Here is a 17,500-nt window from a genome sequence, read left to right on the forward strand (position 1 = left end):
TACCATTAGCCTCTATCTTGCGCGCTCTCATGTCCATTTTGAAGGCGCTTCCCTTCCATATATCTTCCATCCTATCTATCAAGCTCTTTCTAGATATTCTGCTCCGTCTTTACCCCAACACTTTCGAGTTGTACACTCTTTTTACCAATCTGTGATCCTCCATTTTTTCCACACGACTGAACCATCTCAACGCACAAAGATCCATCCTTTCACCTTTTAACCAATTCTTCACATCTCCATTTATACTATTTTAATTCTTCTTACGTAACATATGGTAAATTACGCAGACAGTTTATGAGGAGCGAGAAATATGCTCTGTAATTTACAATATAATCAAATGAATAAAGATGTACTCTCTCTTGATTTATAGGTTACCTAAAATTTGCATTTATATATATATATACACATATATGTATATATACTGATATATATAAAATATATATATGAAGATAAAAAGGCTCATAAAACACTATTTGAACATTGCAACCATATATTTCGAGCACTTCCTTCTGTACCCCTGTTCACTGGTAAAATATGGACACATGAAGTGTTACGAGAGCAATATACAAAGCATATATAGGTGTGGCAGTATATATACTCTTGTAACACATCATCTCCCCATATTTTAGCAGTGAACAGGGGTTCAGAAGGAAGTGCTCGAAATATAACGTTGTAAAATTCAAATAGCGTTTTATGGGCCTTTTATATCTTCATATCATACTGTTGTATTACAGTAAAAAGAAATTCACATATAATCATATTATATATATATATATATATATATATATATATATATATATATATATATATATATATATATATATATATTTTTTATATTTATCACTGCAAACTTTTTTTCATAACATAAAAATTCATTAATATATGCTATCAATATGTTTTCTCCATAACCTATAAAAAATAGTATATGCTACCTATAAAAATAGTAGGCTATATGCTATGAGTGCAAAATTTTTTCATAAATTATAAAAATAAATGCCATAATGAGGTTAGGCCAGGACATGGTATTCTAGGAAAGGTTTGTTCCCATCGTTTTACACTCGCCCTAAAGTTTTCTTCATAACCTGTAAAAATATATGCTTTCAATATAAATTTTCTTCATAACCTATATATGCTACCACTGTACATGTTTTTCGTTCAGATACTGGAGAGGCAAATAAACAAACACCTGCGAGGGTAAGTAAACAAACGCTGAACAACCAAGCCTACACAAAAGTCACGAGTCAGACGACAACTCACTGCAGTAAAATCAAGCTTTGTGGTCTTATATAATTATTACAATATTATGAAAAATAGTAATCGCTAATTAGAATATCACTAATCACTAATGTGAACATCACTAATATAGGAAAACAAATCCCTTACCTAGATATGGGCGTTCTGGCGTTGTTGCTATCCCAGGCGATACAATTCCCGTTTGCTTCCGTCCCTCTCTTGTAACAAACTTACGAGACGCAATCGTTCAAATTTCTCCCTCATAAGGATGTTACTTCTCTTGCTTATGGCAATGAAATTGCGTGAATGCACTACACGGTAAGAAAATCCGAAAAGGAAATGCGTCACAAAGCACCTAGGATATCGCTTGAACCAGAACCACACACAAATCGAGATGGTTTATTGGTGAAAACCTGACGCTCTGTTTGGAACTGTTACGTACGTATATAATTTCATATTTCCGAAAATACGCAGTAAAAATATGTCAAGAAATATTATATGTATATACTAGTTGGCATGGTACATCTGTGATATGAATATGACGAGTTAAAAATATCGAGATACATTGATATATATTTACTTTGATTGGATAATTTTTTTTGAGAACGAACCAGCTCTTATCGTAGAAAATGGGTAGTTTTAGCAGGATACTGAAGTCAATTTCTAACTTTCTACTCTCCACAATTGGCAAGTCATACAGACGTTGTACGACAATTTGTCGCTCACAGGGCAATATCGCCCATAGATACATATTTACTTTGATATTATATTTTCTGAGAGAAAGAGTCAATTTTTATCGTAGCTAATGTGTATTTTAGTAGGAAAGTAAAGTATAGGCTATTTCTCAATTTCACCTAAAAAGTCATACAGAAATTTTGCGACAATTTTTCGCTCAATGCCACCCAAATGCCGGTAAATGCGGTGATTAAAAATGTAAAAACCTACTTAAAAAAAATATTTTTTATCAGGACAATGTTTATTTAGACACATACCAGTCCAAAACTGTAAAAAACTAAAAATCGAAAATTCCTCGAAAAAGTTAAAAGTTAAGTATATCTTAGTTTAACCAGACCACTGAGCTGAATAACCTCTCTAGTCAAAACCAACTGTAAAAACCTACAGCTTATTGTGGAATCCGAACTACAAATGAATTTCTATCACCAGAAATAAATTCCTCTAACTCTTCATTCCGGTCTGGGGCTGGGCCAACAGCTTGCTAGCCGAGAGCTCTACCCACCCTTCCAATAAAGAAATAAAATTCGGCGGTCAGCGCGTCCCTTAACACAACGGTTCCAGCATATTTTCTTCCTTCGCCTCTTCTTTGGTTCATCTTTTCTCTCATCCTACCATTAGCATTTACATCTATGCCAGATACCCACAAAAGTCAACTAGCTTCATTCTTTTTCCATACATGTAACATACATTGTACCATTCTTCTAGTTTCCAGTTGCCATAATAACCTACCACTTGGTTACTTTTATTTTCAATCGTCTCCTCTTGCAAACACTTTCAAACTTCGCCAAATGAATATGGTCTCATCTTCAAACGTCAGCCATTCTTTAATCCATTCGAGAGCCATATTCATATCTCGAGCCTTGCACCTACATCTAGTGTGCATTTTTGACTTCTCGCATCGTTCCATCTATAAAAATATTAAACGGCTATGTTGACAAAACACTATTTGTCGCATGACCAGTTTTACAGAGGTCAGTCACTCTTGCGCCTACATATTCTGATGCACGCTTCATTTTCACACTTTCACCTTGATGCTTTTTATCACCCCTCCAAAATATGCTCTGCAGTGAAGAAAACAAACGAGCAACTAGTCGGAACCGCGGGGAGAATTAATGACAAATACATCTCGTAATAATATTCTTATGAAAGTCTGGACTTGTAACATCTGATTAATCCCAGTGACTCTCCGGACCTCGAGAACGACACTGTAACGTTAGTCCAAGGTATGTGGTATTCTTTGTCGACACAGCTGTTTTTAACTGTTGTCGAGGGTTGAGAAACTTCTTCAATGAAAATTTTTCGAAGGGGGAAAATAATGATTGTAATTATATAATGAATGTGCTTTAATTTAACCACTGGATATGGATGTTTGGTTTTTCTTCAATTTGTTGCGTTCAGCTTACGTCTCGAATCGCTCGTAACTCGACGTGAATTGAATTGAACTGGACTGAACATAGAATTTAGACCAAAGGCCAAGCACTGGGACCTATGAGGTCATTCAGCGCTGAAAAGGGAATTTGAGAGCAGAAAGGTCTGAAAGGTGTAACAGAAGGAAAACCTCCCAGCAGCACTAAGAAACAATTGTTAGGAGAGGTTGGATAGCAAGAAGGAAGGAAGAGAATATGAAAAGAGGTACAGTAAAAGGAACGAAAGGGGTTGCAGCTAGGGGCCGAAGGGACGCTGCAAAGAACCTTAAGTAATGCCCACAGTGCACTGACGGCGCTACCCGCTTGGGGAGGAACTCGATGTGACGGAAATGATAGATATCAGAAGTAGATGTAATTACAAATAAGAAGCATGCATTACATACGCATGCTGACAAAATTCAAGCTACCCAGGAACGGCCATTGTCGGTTGGTTGTGGAAATGAATGGTTTATCCAGTAACTCAACCCACGATAATGTGGACCACTTTGAAGGGCGAGGAGTTAAAGAGACTTCCATTGCGAATTCTGCGCCTTTTATTTGTTTTAGCTCGCTTAATTCTTGAAATGTCTGAGGAAATTTGATACATTTTCAGTTTCCAAAACAGAGCTGACAAAATACGCAAATTTAACGGCGAGAGATGTTAAATTCACCTGAGGTTTACGCCTCTATACCGTTAGCTAGACGATAATTAACAAAACTACTCTATACAGTGATTTGATAGGAATATGTTTTTGCTGCCTTTGCTGCTCTATAAGCAGAGGTCATAGGAATGGTAACCCATATATCGCCTGCCTTAATTATATATATACATATATAGTATATATGTATATATATAATATATATATATATATATATACATATGTATGTATGTATATATATATATACATACATAAATACACATACACACACACACACACACACACACACACACATATATATATATATATATATATATATATATATATATATATATATATATATATATATATATATATATATATACTCATGATATTGTCTTTAAAATGTATATCTCTCCATGATTTTGATATATTTAATGTTCTAGTTATCATATGTTCTGTGTAATAATAATAACTGTTGAAATATCGTACGTAGTGTAATTGTCAGATCTCACAAGAATTAATGATTTAGATAACTTAATAGAGTAATTTAGAATTAATAATGTTTTCTTAACAATAACGCAATAAGAGAGAAGAGATTTTTAGACTATTAGACCAGACGTTCGAGTGTCATCGCGAAGGATAACATGTTGACAGGTCACGATGACAATAGGCTCCTCTGTTCTGAAAACCAACTTTGAGTCTTCGTCTTTTTTATAAACATGCCAACCAAGATTAGCCACGTGTGTATCGATCGTGTTAAGATTTCGTTAAAAGCTTTCTTCCATACGATTTTCTGGTAAAGACACGTGTGTCTTTTTGAGAAACACGAACGAGTTATTTGCACCAAAGCACATGGCAATTACGTCATGTATTGTTCTGGTCGCGTTCATGTGACCGGAAGTCCAGAAGTTCTAGAATGATTCTTTTGTATCTCGTCCCCAAAATGCCTTGGCATTGACGTCATCCAATTATTTTAATTCCAGCTGGAATCCCAAAAATTTGCTCATTCTGATTTCAGAGACCCTTTTGTGTGGTTCCCCCCCCCTCTCTCTCTCTCTTTCTTTAAAAGAGAAAAGTCATTGACTTAAAATATTTGTGTAGTCATTGATATTAATCTTAGCTTTTGTGATCCGATAACGGTAATGAAAAGTGTATAAATTGGTAACAACGCCTATAAAAAAAAGTGTTTTGTGAATCTCGAGCTGCTGCATTTAGGGTGATTTTGTGAAAGTTTTCACAAATTTGTGTAAGTTATAGTGACTGTCACTTATTATTACCATGGTACAATAAGGTCGATATATTAAGGATCTTTTGTGAAATACTGTGTCCTTAATGTCATTTGAATAATTTTATTCTTTTTGAATTATTCGTTTAGTTGTTTGTGAATTTCACACTTTGCCGTATTTTATTTTGTTTGCAGTCACATAATTTTTCAAATTTTATGTAGTGGTGATTTAACATTTATTTACTTAGCATTTTAAGTATTCCCTAATAAGTTAACATTGCATACTTGATTTAATTTTCATTTACTTAGATTTTCTTTTCAAATCTTAAGTATTTCTGAATAGCTTAAATTTTCTTGATTAATTCAATTTCTTTGTAATTTAACTCAGGTAATTAAATTTTGTGTTGTTTTCAAGTAATAGTAAATTTGTTCAGATTGTGAATTCTGATTATAAATTTTGAATTTAAAAATAAATTTTTGCATTTAAAATTTTCACGAGTGCTTCATTTACTGACCACCAGTGAATAGGATTAATTGTGTGGTGATAAGGCATACTGATAAACCAGGGAAACAGGTAAAGTTGTTTGATGGAGTGATGCCCTTTTACTTTAGTACATTTCTTGTTTAAATTTTCATACCTCACTTATTTTTATAAACTTAATCTGATTTCTCACATGATCAGTAAGTTTTTTATGGGATCACTGTTGCCTTTAGAGTACTCAGTCGTAATTTTATTGTTATGAGACTTCAGGCACCTGGCTGAAGTGAGGTAAATTTTGAATTCTATGATTAGTTGTGCAATAACCAGGTACTTGGAACACTTCGTGATAATATATATATATATATATATATATATATATATATATATATATATATATATATATATATATATATATATATATTATATATATATATATATATATTATATATATATATACTGTATATATATTATATATATATATATATATATATATATATATATATATATATATATATATATATATATATATATATATATATATATATATATATATATATATATATATATATATCACACAACCAAGGTGCAGGCAGGTGAAGGCCAAGGATGACATAAAATCACGAGCTAACTAAGGAAAGAGGGCAATTTCTACATCTGTGTTTTCTTTATTGTGACGTTTCGTAATATGAACTTTATTATATCTTCTGGGAATCTGCCAATAAAAATGATAAAATTATAAAACAATTTTAAATTTGTTAAAAATAATAAAACAGTAAAAAGACTAAAATTTACCATTACAAAAATATATTTAAAAGCTAAGACCGCCGACCAACCTTCAGTTCAAAGAAAGGAAGACTGAATGACACTAGGAAAAATAAAATAAGGCACGTAACCTAAGATACAGTTGGATGGAGGAGGTTTGGGTATTCAGTAGGGGAACTAGCTGCTTTAATGAGCAACGACTCTAGAGTGGGTAGTTCGTGAGGGCTTTGCGTTTGCCCTATAATGTAAAAATCGTCTCTGTCGATATGGGTTTTACATATTTTCGCATGGTTCCTGATATTCGAATGCTCAGCGTTGGAGAGCCTACTTCCCGTGCGGAAACTTATTCCACGATGAGAATCGATTCTGACCCTCAGTAACCTCTTCGTAGATCCCACATATTTAAGCTTAAAATTATATATATATAAAAAAACATGAGCTGTAATAATTAGATCCTAAACCCGTAAAAAAATGGAAACAATAGTTTGAATCTTTCTAAAAACAGGTGTAAAATTATTTAGAAAACTACGAAGACTTAAAAATAGTCAAGGGTCACCACTGTAATGACAATTCAGCCACCTGTTACTTCAGGCAGCGTGCCCTGGGACCAGAACTCCCAGGACCTGGTGCCAGCCAGTCACCCCCTACACCAGTCACCCCGTACATCAGTCAGTCAGACTCTCCTGGATGAGTCATTCCGCTCCCAGCTGAGAGGAGGAGCACCCCCAACTTTAACAACCGATAAAAAATCGCCAAAAATTTCTGTCAGCCTGCGGGCAAGTGTAAATATGGCAAGAACCGAACCCGTGCCAGCAGAAGACTGGCTTAATCGTTCGCCTTTTGAAAAAGGGTAGAAAGCCCTACCGAAACGTCAAGGAATAAATTAACTTTGGACAGCTGCTCCATAGTTTACCCGCTGCTACAAAGGAACTCATTCGAAAAATTGAGAAACTACAGTACAAACTCAACGGCATCTACCTGGTTATTATTATTAATATATATATATATATATATATATATATATATATATATATATATATATATATATATATATATATATATATTATTATTATTATTATTATTATTATTATTATTATTATTATTCTTTTAGTGTTTGGTCCCTCTGAAAAAGATGCAGCGGATCAGGGGAGCCAAGTGGTATTGGCACAAATTCCAATTCCTTGGCCAAAGAACGAACCACAAGTTTGGAAGTGATTTACCGTGGCTGTGATGTGATTACTCCAGCGGGCGCCGTACAATAAAACGTGCCATGTCAGTTCAACCGGTGACCTATTATTTAGAACTGGCACTGATTCTTTAGAATAAAGGAAAAGAATATCGAAACAGTTAGCGGCCATCATATTCGTGAACTTGGGTGAAAATGAGATAAAAATAGTTTTTAATGCGTAATAAAAATCCGCAATGACATGATAAACTATAAAACATATGTGGCAATATACAAGCGACTTTCAAAAAGAACACCTGCAATACGAACGGTGTTCCTTATCAATCTTAACGTTAAAAACAAAGCTGAGGGTAAAACTTTCCTATGAAGAGTTTTAAAAGTGAGGGGACGAGGCGAGAAGACCAACAACCCATCACGGAAGTACTGGTTCGAGCGTTGCTAGGCTACTCCGAATTCAACAGGCGGTTATGCAATTCCATTAAAGCTCTTTCCAAACAAGACAAAACTTTACATATTAGCTAAAGATAAAACAATGGAAATAACCGAGAATTGAGGTTATATAATTTTCACTAGTCTTACAGGCAAAGAGAACACAATTAAATATTCGACGCTGGAGATAGACCGATTCATCAAACAACTCACCCTCCATTACACTTAGAAGAAATGACTGAAGGCTAGACATGAGAATTTTCTTATATAAGTTGAATATAAATTCTGGCTAAACTATTTGAATCTTCCGGCGAAATTACTTGAACCTCATATTTTTCTACTTTTGCAGAGAAGTGCAAGAAGATGGGATCGAAGGTCGTTCACGAGTTTCTTTGTCGGACGATGGGTAAGTTTCGTCAGCTCTCTCTCTCTCTCTCTCTCTCTCTCTCTCTCTCTCTCTCTCTCTTCAGTGAATAATGCTTTTCACATATCGTAGTCCGTTAGAAATCAATATTTTCACACATACAGTATATGCAAAGTTGATTTCAAAATAACGTTTCTTGAGCAGCGGCTTTGAAAAACTGAAATTGATTCGTACACTGTCAATCTCATACGACGGAAGTGAGTTTTCTCAGTTCTCAGAGCAAAATATGCAAATGGAGAAGATTTTTATTACTATTGTTATGAGCTGTCGTCACAACAACAGTGGCCTTCCGCTACGATGACGAAGCGAAAAAAAAATTCCTTAAATCTTAACGTTATTTTCAGGCTGGCTTCCCGCACGGATATCCTTGGCCCTCATGGCTTGGCTGGGCTTCATCAACCTCTACATGACCAGAATCAATCTTTCTGTGATCCTTGTGGCCATGGTCAAGAGAAACACCTCTTCCGGTCATCTGGCGCCCTGTTTGGAGAGTCAGGGTATTTCATTCGACCGTGAGAAAGTTTTCTGTGTTCTCAGGCAAATTATATATGCAGCCCTTGCACTCGAATGTACTCTGCTATTTGTAAGTTTCTGAACTGGGAAAAACTGAGTAGGTCTTAAGTGGCCGTGAAAGTTAGACCTGCATAGTTTTTGACGTAAGGCGTAAAATCCCATTGCCTCTCTAAAACGTCTTTGCCATGAAAGAAATCTATTAATTGACCAGATAAGAATGTTCTTGATTTAACCTTAAGAGAATATCTATTTGTCCAATCTTCTTTTTGTCTGTACTTCATCATATTTCTCAGCCTACCTTCATCCTCTCAGAGCAACTTCCTCTAATCTATCACACAATGAAAGAAGAGCTTTATTTAAAGAAAACTCCACGGCAGGTTCTTTTTTCTTACTGACGTGCTTATCTTGAATAGGGAAAGGGTGCCTAATATTCCACTACAGAATTCCTTTATTTTCATTTGTTGATATTTGCAGTTGTAAATACTATTCATACTTGCGGCATTGCATCCTTTTTTGGCCAGGTTTCTCCTCTTGAATCATGTCTGTGCTTCCAGTACAACATTTCACAAGTATTAACGAGAAGTTAAGGCAAAACTTCAAACTGTTCCGCTTCTCGTCATGTTGGTTTCGGGAAAATTTGGAAACTAGACATTAAAATGAAATGCGTGAAAATAATACTTTTTATAAATTTGGACTTATCAAGTTTTAGGAGGAAAAAATAAGGATCAAAATTTAAGAAAATTGAGACCAAGAAGTACGATGCGAGAATGATTTATTTTTGAATTGCAGAATCAACTTCTTCTCCAACCAGCAACTCGACTTCTCAGCTTCAGGAAACTGCTGGAATACTGGAAGCAGAAGTAAGCAGGAAATGTCTCGTATTTGTTCTTTGAGTAATATTAAGAGTTTAAATTCATCTGATATATGAGAATCAGATTAACTGTCTTCTAAGAAATATTCAAAATATGATGATCATAAACAATACTTAAAGCAGTAATATAAACAGCTTTTTAATGCTGAAGATTTTATTTTCGATACGAGGGAGTGAGCCAAATTTCCTTCTCTGTCTTGAAGGAAGGGATAGACTCGATTCTTGAAGCATGGGATAATGTAAAATTCAGTGAAAACAAAAGGGGGGAAGAGAATTCCAAAGTCACCAAACGTGATTTCAGAGTAATACAAATTTCCAGAGCTGAAATACGAGAATTGGTGGCCTGACAGCTGTTCAGATATCGTCTGAGGTGACGAGGGGTTCTCTAACTGCGGACAAGTGGCCAAAATATTGCATGCAGAGAATAAGACGATGTCTTTCCACTCTGATGAAGCACTTCTCTACATTTTTCCTCCTTTCTTTTCTCTCCTTTCCTGTCTGTATCAGGCATGGTCTACATAAAGGTACCAGGTTGACACCTGAGAGAATAGTGAAGTGAGCATTCTTCTAATGAAACGGGGAAAAATTTCAGTTGGCAGAAGTAGTATGAACGCCAAACGAAGATATACTGATCGAAATGATGAAGAACATCTATTATTTTCTTCCAAAATCTATGATTAGATTGATTTTAAAATATATACAGCGACGTTTCTCCCCCGCCAGGAGGACGTCTTTGAATGGGACCCAACGACGCAGGGCCTAGTTCTCGGGAGTTTCTTCTACGGGTACGCCATGACGCAAGTAAGTTCCTGAATAAGACAAAACCGATTTTTTTCTTATCTTTTCTCTCTATCAAAGTCAGGTACCCCAATTATCTCTTATTATTAATCCCTTGTCTAAGATAAAATGACTTAGTTCATAGCTTATCATTTGTTCACTATTTAATAGATAATAGGTAACCATTCTTACAAACGATTATAATTAAATGAAACAGAACCTAACAAATCCATCATGAACCGTGCGATTAATTTCTTATTAAAACTAGATCAAATAATTTCTCATATAAGAAAATATTTAACAATTTCTCCATTACTGTAGCCTTCAGAGAAAATGCAATCGACAGTCATATTCATTTTACATAACGACAGTTTCTAATACAGGGGAATGTAAACTACCCATCTCGTCCATATTTCTCAACATATATTTTTCCCGCATGTCAGGTCATAGGAGGTCGCTTGGCCGAAAACTACGGTTCAAAATGGCTCTTCGGAATTACGGTGGTAGCGGGGGGCATCTGCGCTCTGCTGTCGCCTGTCTGTGCCCGGGTACATTATGGTTTATTCATCGCCCTCAGGATCTTCCAAGGAGCCGTGCAAGTAAAACAAACTTAACATACTTTTTTTTATAATTTAGGCGCCGCGGTTTCTCATTAAATATAAAATAGGCTTGCAAGTGGCTAAAATATGATGTCGGGAGCTCGATCCAAAATTGTCAATTACGATTTCAGGAGGTTTTGATTTGACTGGATTTTATGAGAGTTAGGCCGTCGAGCCAAGCACTGGGGCACTTTTAGCCATTCAACGCTTAAGGCATGAAAGACGGAGTTGGAATGGTTGGATAAGATGATGAAAAGATCCGGCAAAAAAAAAAAAAAGACGACGAAGTACGTACAAAGATCTGAAGGTGGAACTGGCAGAAAACCCACAGTTGCACTAAGAAGTGATATTGACAAACTTTGAACAGCAGGACTGAAAAGAGGAAGCGGGAACGGAGGTAAAATAAAAGGCTAAAATATGGTTGTAGCAAGGGGTCGAAGGGACGCTGCAACCACCGTTCATAAATGCTTAAAGAGCACCATGTTTGGTGCAACGACGGGACTGCCTTCCTATGGGGAAGGTTTCAGAATGGGACAACAGCTCTGGGATACGCTTAGATTGAGTAATATGTAATTTTCAAGAAATCACTCAAACACAAAAAATATTTCTGTAGTTATAATTTACCACTAAAAATTGTTCTTTCTCAACAGGGAGGATCGTGGCCAGCCATGCACGCCTGCATTACAAGGTGGATCCCGCCATTAGAGAGGCCGAGGTTCATCGGAACCGTTTATTTCGGTAGACAAAGTCGTTCCCTAATGTTTATATTTGTCTTTCACTGTCATGATTATTTTTTTATTCATCTCCTTGACAGCTTATATACATTTTGCTTCAAGTCTTTTATGGTTAATTTTCTCTTTTCGTCAAATTTTTGGTCTCTATTTGTCTTAGTACTAAGAAGACTTTCTCTGATAGTAAGCGAATAAAAAATTCACGTAGAATATTTCAAATTTCACGCAATGATTTAGTTTCAAAAAGAATAAGAAAGACTACTTAAACCATGACTAATTCTATCATATTCACTTAGGAAACACCCTGAGCACAGCCATCACTTTGCCCTTATGCGGTTTAATCATCGACGCTCACGGCTGGCCAGCCGCTTTCTACGTTACTGGGTCCCTTTCCATTATTTGGGGCCTCGTCTGGTTTAACTTCATGTACAACTCCCCAGTTGAGCACCCAAGGTATAGTTAGTTTTTCTCTTTTTACGCGGAAAATCCATCTTTTAAATGCTTTATAACAAAAAAAACATTTGATGCTCTCAACTATGAAATTTTCGTACAATTTGATTCGTAGCTCATTAGTCTACACTCTAAGGAATGCTTTCTCTTTTTTACGCAGAAGAGCACCAGTCTTCTAAATGCTTTGTTTAAGAATGCTTGATGTGATCAATTATTGATTTTATTGTGTTCACGCACATACGTTCGTGAACATCGTTTGTTATTTTTACAAAAAATGTTAAGTGATCGGCGTTGTTAATGCTGTACTGTTTATATATTTTACTGATCACGTTATCAGTTCTAATCTTATCATTAAGTTTGTGTATAGCTAATGATTTCATATTTGGAAGTCGGCTTGATAATGGAAGCACGGTAAAGTAAAATAAAATTAAGTATTTATATTTGTCCCTAAATGAGGAATGAATGCAAAGGCCCCAATAAATTCGCAATATACTCCTGCTTCCTGGAAAGCTAACCACATTTCCACGACGTGTCCCTACGGCAGGATCAGTCAGAAGGAACTCGAGTACATCGAGACCGCGGTGAAGGAATCGGGGACAACCGCCAACAGGACCCAATCGGGCGCCGTCCCTTGGAGGGCCATCTTCACCAGTCCCCCAATGCTGGCCCTCATATTGGGTGACATCGGCAACAAATGGGGGATAACGCTGTTTTACGCGCAGCTTCCAACCTACATGAGTAACATACAGGGATTCTCCATCAAGTCTGTGAGTTATTTGATTTTCTGAGGTATTCTGACATTTTAGGGAGTCCTGGAATGAAAGACAGGCCAACTCAAAGCTATCCAGCGTAAGTTAGTTCATCATCTTCCCAACTCCTCATGAACAGTAATGCAATGAGCAGTCCAACTTTTGTTGTTGCAGTTAAATCATACAAGTGCTGTAACTTTCTATTCATTTTCATGTTGAGTAATTTTCGTTATCTTTCAAGTCTTTCTAAGTGAACGCCATATAGTTAGCATTTCTGGATTTGCTCTTTTTAATGGAAGTTTCTAGGCAGGGTCATAATCACCTGATCAGTTTCATGAAAATAGAAGTACATTACAAGTAATAATAATAATAATAATAATAATAATAATAATAATAATAATAATAATAATAATAATAATAATAAACGTTATGTCGCAATATACAAAAAAAAAAAAAAATGATACAGATATCTGTTTCCTTACAGCACCTCTTTCATTTTAAACATCTTAGAGAAACATAAAACTTCGGAAGTTCTACTCTCACATAACTCTTCTAATTTTGACAAGTTTCTCTGCTTGCAAGCCCTATAGGGCTCACGTATTTATCTGTCTCTTTTATCATTATTTTCGTCGGTCGAGCTGCTTCAAACTTATTTCTGCGTGATAACAAAAATTACATTGGCAAATCTGCCTGTAATGAAAATGGCATATTGTTAAAATTGCATTGCGGATTTTATTTTTCAATCCACGTTATTAAAGTTTAATGTTGTAATTAGTCATCTCCTGTTTAGGGGACTGCACTCATGCTAGGCTGATTAAACCGTTTTTCTCCCTTCTTGATAGGACTGAATCTATGAAAATTCGCTGATTTAGGACCCATTTCTGATGCCATCTCTCGATCACTGCAGCAGTACACGCTCTCTCTCTCTCTCTTTTATGGATACTGTAGTTTGTTCACATATTCTGGTATTTACAACTCCAGAAACTAATCTAGAAATAAATAGACCCTAACATAATTCTAGTGTACTCACAAAAAGCTGCGTTTTCTCTCCAGCCAAATTTTACAAGGTGGAAAATGAAACCTTCGTATCTTAATGGCCAGCTGCGGAGAACACTGAACAAAATTAAGGAGCAGTTTTATTTTTCTATTTCCTACAGAATGGAGCCCTTTCAGCACTTCCCTTTGCTACCAGGTACATTGGGTCTATCTTAATGAGCACCTTGGCTGACTGGTTGCTCAGCCGGAAGTACCTTTCCATTCGAACGACAAGGAGAATCTTTAGTACCATTTGTAAGTATGGTTTTACTCTTCATTTCAACTACAGCTACGGATATTTAGCACATTTAAATGACGACTTCTTGAAGGCAACATATAATGTTATTAGAATTTCAGTAAAGTAATGTACAATACACATTCGTGATATGGGACCAGCCAAAAGGATCATGAATCCGCCTATCAACAGTCACAGAAGAGAATCCTCCTATGTAAAAACTAAATAATAATTGCCATTGTGTTGTCAACGGCTTTTCATATTGACTACATTTACTTGAATTTACTTTCAAAGCATAATCATCTAAGAATGTCTTCAAATTTAGAGTACTATTACATATTTAAACAACAAAAGGGTTCTTTTCGACATATTTTTTTTTAGTTCATTGTTAAATACTTCTTTGATCCCAAGAAAAATTGGAATGCAAGTAAAGGGTTCAAGTGCATAATGACTAAACTTAGTTTCCGCAGACAAACAAGGGGAGAGAGAGAGAGAGAGAGAGAGAGAGAGAGAGAGAGAGAGAGAGAGAGAGACTTAATACGATTTCTTTTGAATTTTCCACTCACAGGTATGTGGGGTCCAGCGCTGATGCTGATAGGTGTGGCTTATGCGGGGTGCAACTGGAGGGCCATCGTTGCCATGTTCTGCATCGGTCTATTCATGAACGGTGCAATTACTGCGAGCATCTTGGTTAATCACACGGACATTGCGCCTAATTACTCAGGTATGTTTCCGGGACCGGGTTCTCATTTACTGTAACATTTTGAAAGAGAAAATCGTCCATTTCCTAAGTAAGTTGTTAATAAATATATCCTGATAGTCAATATGAGTGAAATGAATCCCGGTTAATTCTGTTCTCTTGACTAAATTATTAGGAAGAAGAAGGGCGCGACATGGGTCTACGGGTTTACAGGAAAACGTATTACTGCTTTCTTTTTCGTATTCCTTATTTAATGGTACTTGGTAAGGGCATAAGACCAATCAGACATTTGCATTTGTAAACAGCAGCAGTAGCTTTTTTGCTCAGTATTAAACTCAAAATCGCTTTGAAAATAACCGAACTGAAAAATTCCGTTACACATTGAAATTTTATATAGAATATGCATATATTTTTGATGAAGGAGATGAATGACGCCCTTGTAAAACGTCATTTATCTCATTAATTAATCAATTTAGGTGATATATATTGTATGTATATATATATATATATATATATATATATATATATATATATATATATATATATATATATATATATATTGTATAGATATATGTATATATATTATATATAAATATATATATATATATATTGTATAATATATATATATATATATATATATATATATATATATATATATATATATATATATATATATATATATATATATATATATATATATATATATATATATATATATATATATATATATATATATATATATATATATATATATATATAATCATGAAATCTACAAATGTCGCAATATCAAATCCACGCTGCCTCGGGAATATCCCCGATGGGAATTATCACCGAAGATAAGTGATAAATGGACGGGCACTTCCGAGTCTCGATCCCACGACACAGACGCAGTGCCCGTCCATTTATCACTTATAAATTCCCCTTCGGTGGTAACTTCCCATCGGGGATATTCCCGAGGCAGCGTGGATTTGATATTGCTTTGACATTTGTAGCTTCATGATTGTATATAAATCACGGTGTGATAAAAATGTCATATATATATATATATATATATATATATATATATATATATATATATATATATATATATATATATATATATATATATATATATATATATATAATGCAGGTAGCATAAAAGAATTGGGAAAAATGTGAAAAGAAAATGTATAAAATGATTGAATACACCCTTATAATATATATATATAATTCATATGATTGAAACAATTTATATATATGACATATATATTTGTGTTCTGAAAGAATTTATAATCGTTTCAGGAACATTATTTGGAATTTGTAATCAGATATCGACGCTGATTACCTTCGTTGTTCCTGTAATTACAGGTGTTCTAACAGAGGGACAGGTAAGGCGGGGACGCATTTCTCTTGTTTATTGTAATTTCTTTAAGTCGCATGTTAAGATTTAGTGCCATAGTAGAACCCAGTTCCATGTAAAGAGAGAGAGAGAGAGAGAGAGAGAGAGAGAGAGAGAGAGAGAGAGAGAGAGAGAGAGAGAGAGAGAGAAGACGACCAATATTAAAATATGGCACTTTACTTTTAAGGAAATTATTGCCTGATTGATTGCATGTTATTTCAACTAACATTAACATATATGACTTATTGGCAGAGAGAGAGAGAGAGAGAGAGAGAGAGAGAGAGAGAGAGAGAGAGAGAGAGAGAGAGAGAGAGAGCAACACTGATAGAAACACAGGACATAAATCGTAATAATGGGTGTGGGTAATAAATGGGTAATCATTATAAAAAAAATTCAATCACTCAAAGCAGTTACGTCAGGATATGTCCTTTTAATTTGCGGAAATAAATGCAGGGACTAATGTCTGTTTTCATTCAGCGTAATAAGTTATATTATGAGCGGAACAATTAATTATGCATGTCATCATCAAAATCTAGCATTATTGCTGTTACTACTAATTTGATTATTTCAACAAAGCGTTAGTCTGGTTACTACTACTACTACTACTACTACTACTACTACTACTACTACTACTAATAATAATAATTTAGTTACTTAACTGTCACGTTCATAGGCACCTAGGAATATACTTACGGCTAACGACATCAAGTACATCGGAGGTGATAGGTTTTCACGCACTAAATTGTGGCCCAATTACATAACAAAAACATTTAATTTTCGTAAATTTTGCCGTGAATAACAGAAGAATGGGACCGTTTGAGTATACAGACTGTGTTTAATACGTGAATCATTATTTTCCGCTTAAAGTATCTAAGCGCCTTCAGGTATTAGTAAAACTGCAGTTTTCCTGAAATCATGTAGACACGAAAGGAATAAAGTA

General features: G+C 35.0%; 1 protein-coding gene across 1 annotated transcript in view; it reads left to right on the top strand.

Moving 5' to 3' along the window:
- The window catches only part of LOC136833732 (sialin-like), a 23,500-nt gene that overhangs the window by 5,049 nt on the left and 951 nt on the right, over nucleotides 1-17,500 (top strand). The window contains 11 exon segments of the mRNA XM_067095949.1: nucleotides 8,448-8,504; nucleotides 8,867-9,030; nucleotides 9,824-9,895; nucleotides 10,630-10,707; nucleotides 11,127-11,282; nucleotides 11,933-12,020; nucleotides 12,310-12,466; nucleotides 13,008-13,230; nucleotides 14,370-14,502; nucleotides 15,051-15,206; nucleotides 16,464-16,549. Coding sequence (XP_066952050.1) covers nucleotides 8,448-8,504; nucleotides 8,867-9,030; nucleotides 9,824-9,895; nucleotides 10,630-10,707; nucleotides 11,127-11,282; nucleotides 11,933-12,020; nucleotides 12,310-12,466; nucleotides 13,008-13,230; nucleotides 14,370-14,502; nucleotides 15,051-15,206; nucleotides 16,464-16,549 — 1,370 coding nt within the window.

This window comes from Macrobrachium rosenbergii, chromosome 52, assembly GCF_040412425.1.
Source record: "Macrobrachium rosenbergii isolate ZJJX-2024 chromosome 52, ASM4041242v1, whole genome shotgun sequence".
NCBI lineage: Eukaryota > Metazoa > Arthropoda > Malacostraca > Decapoda > Palaemonidae > Macrobrachium > Macrobrachium rosenbergii.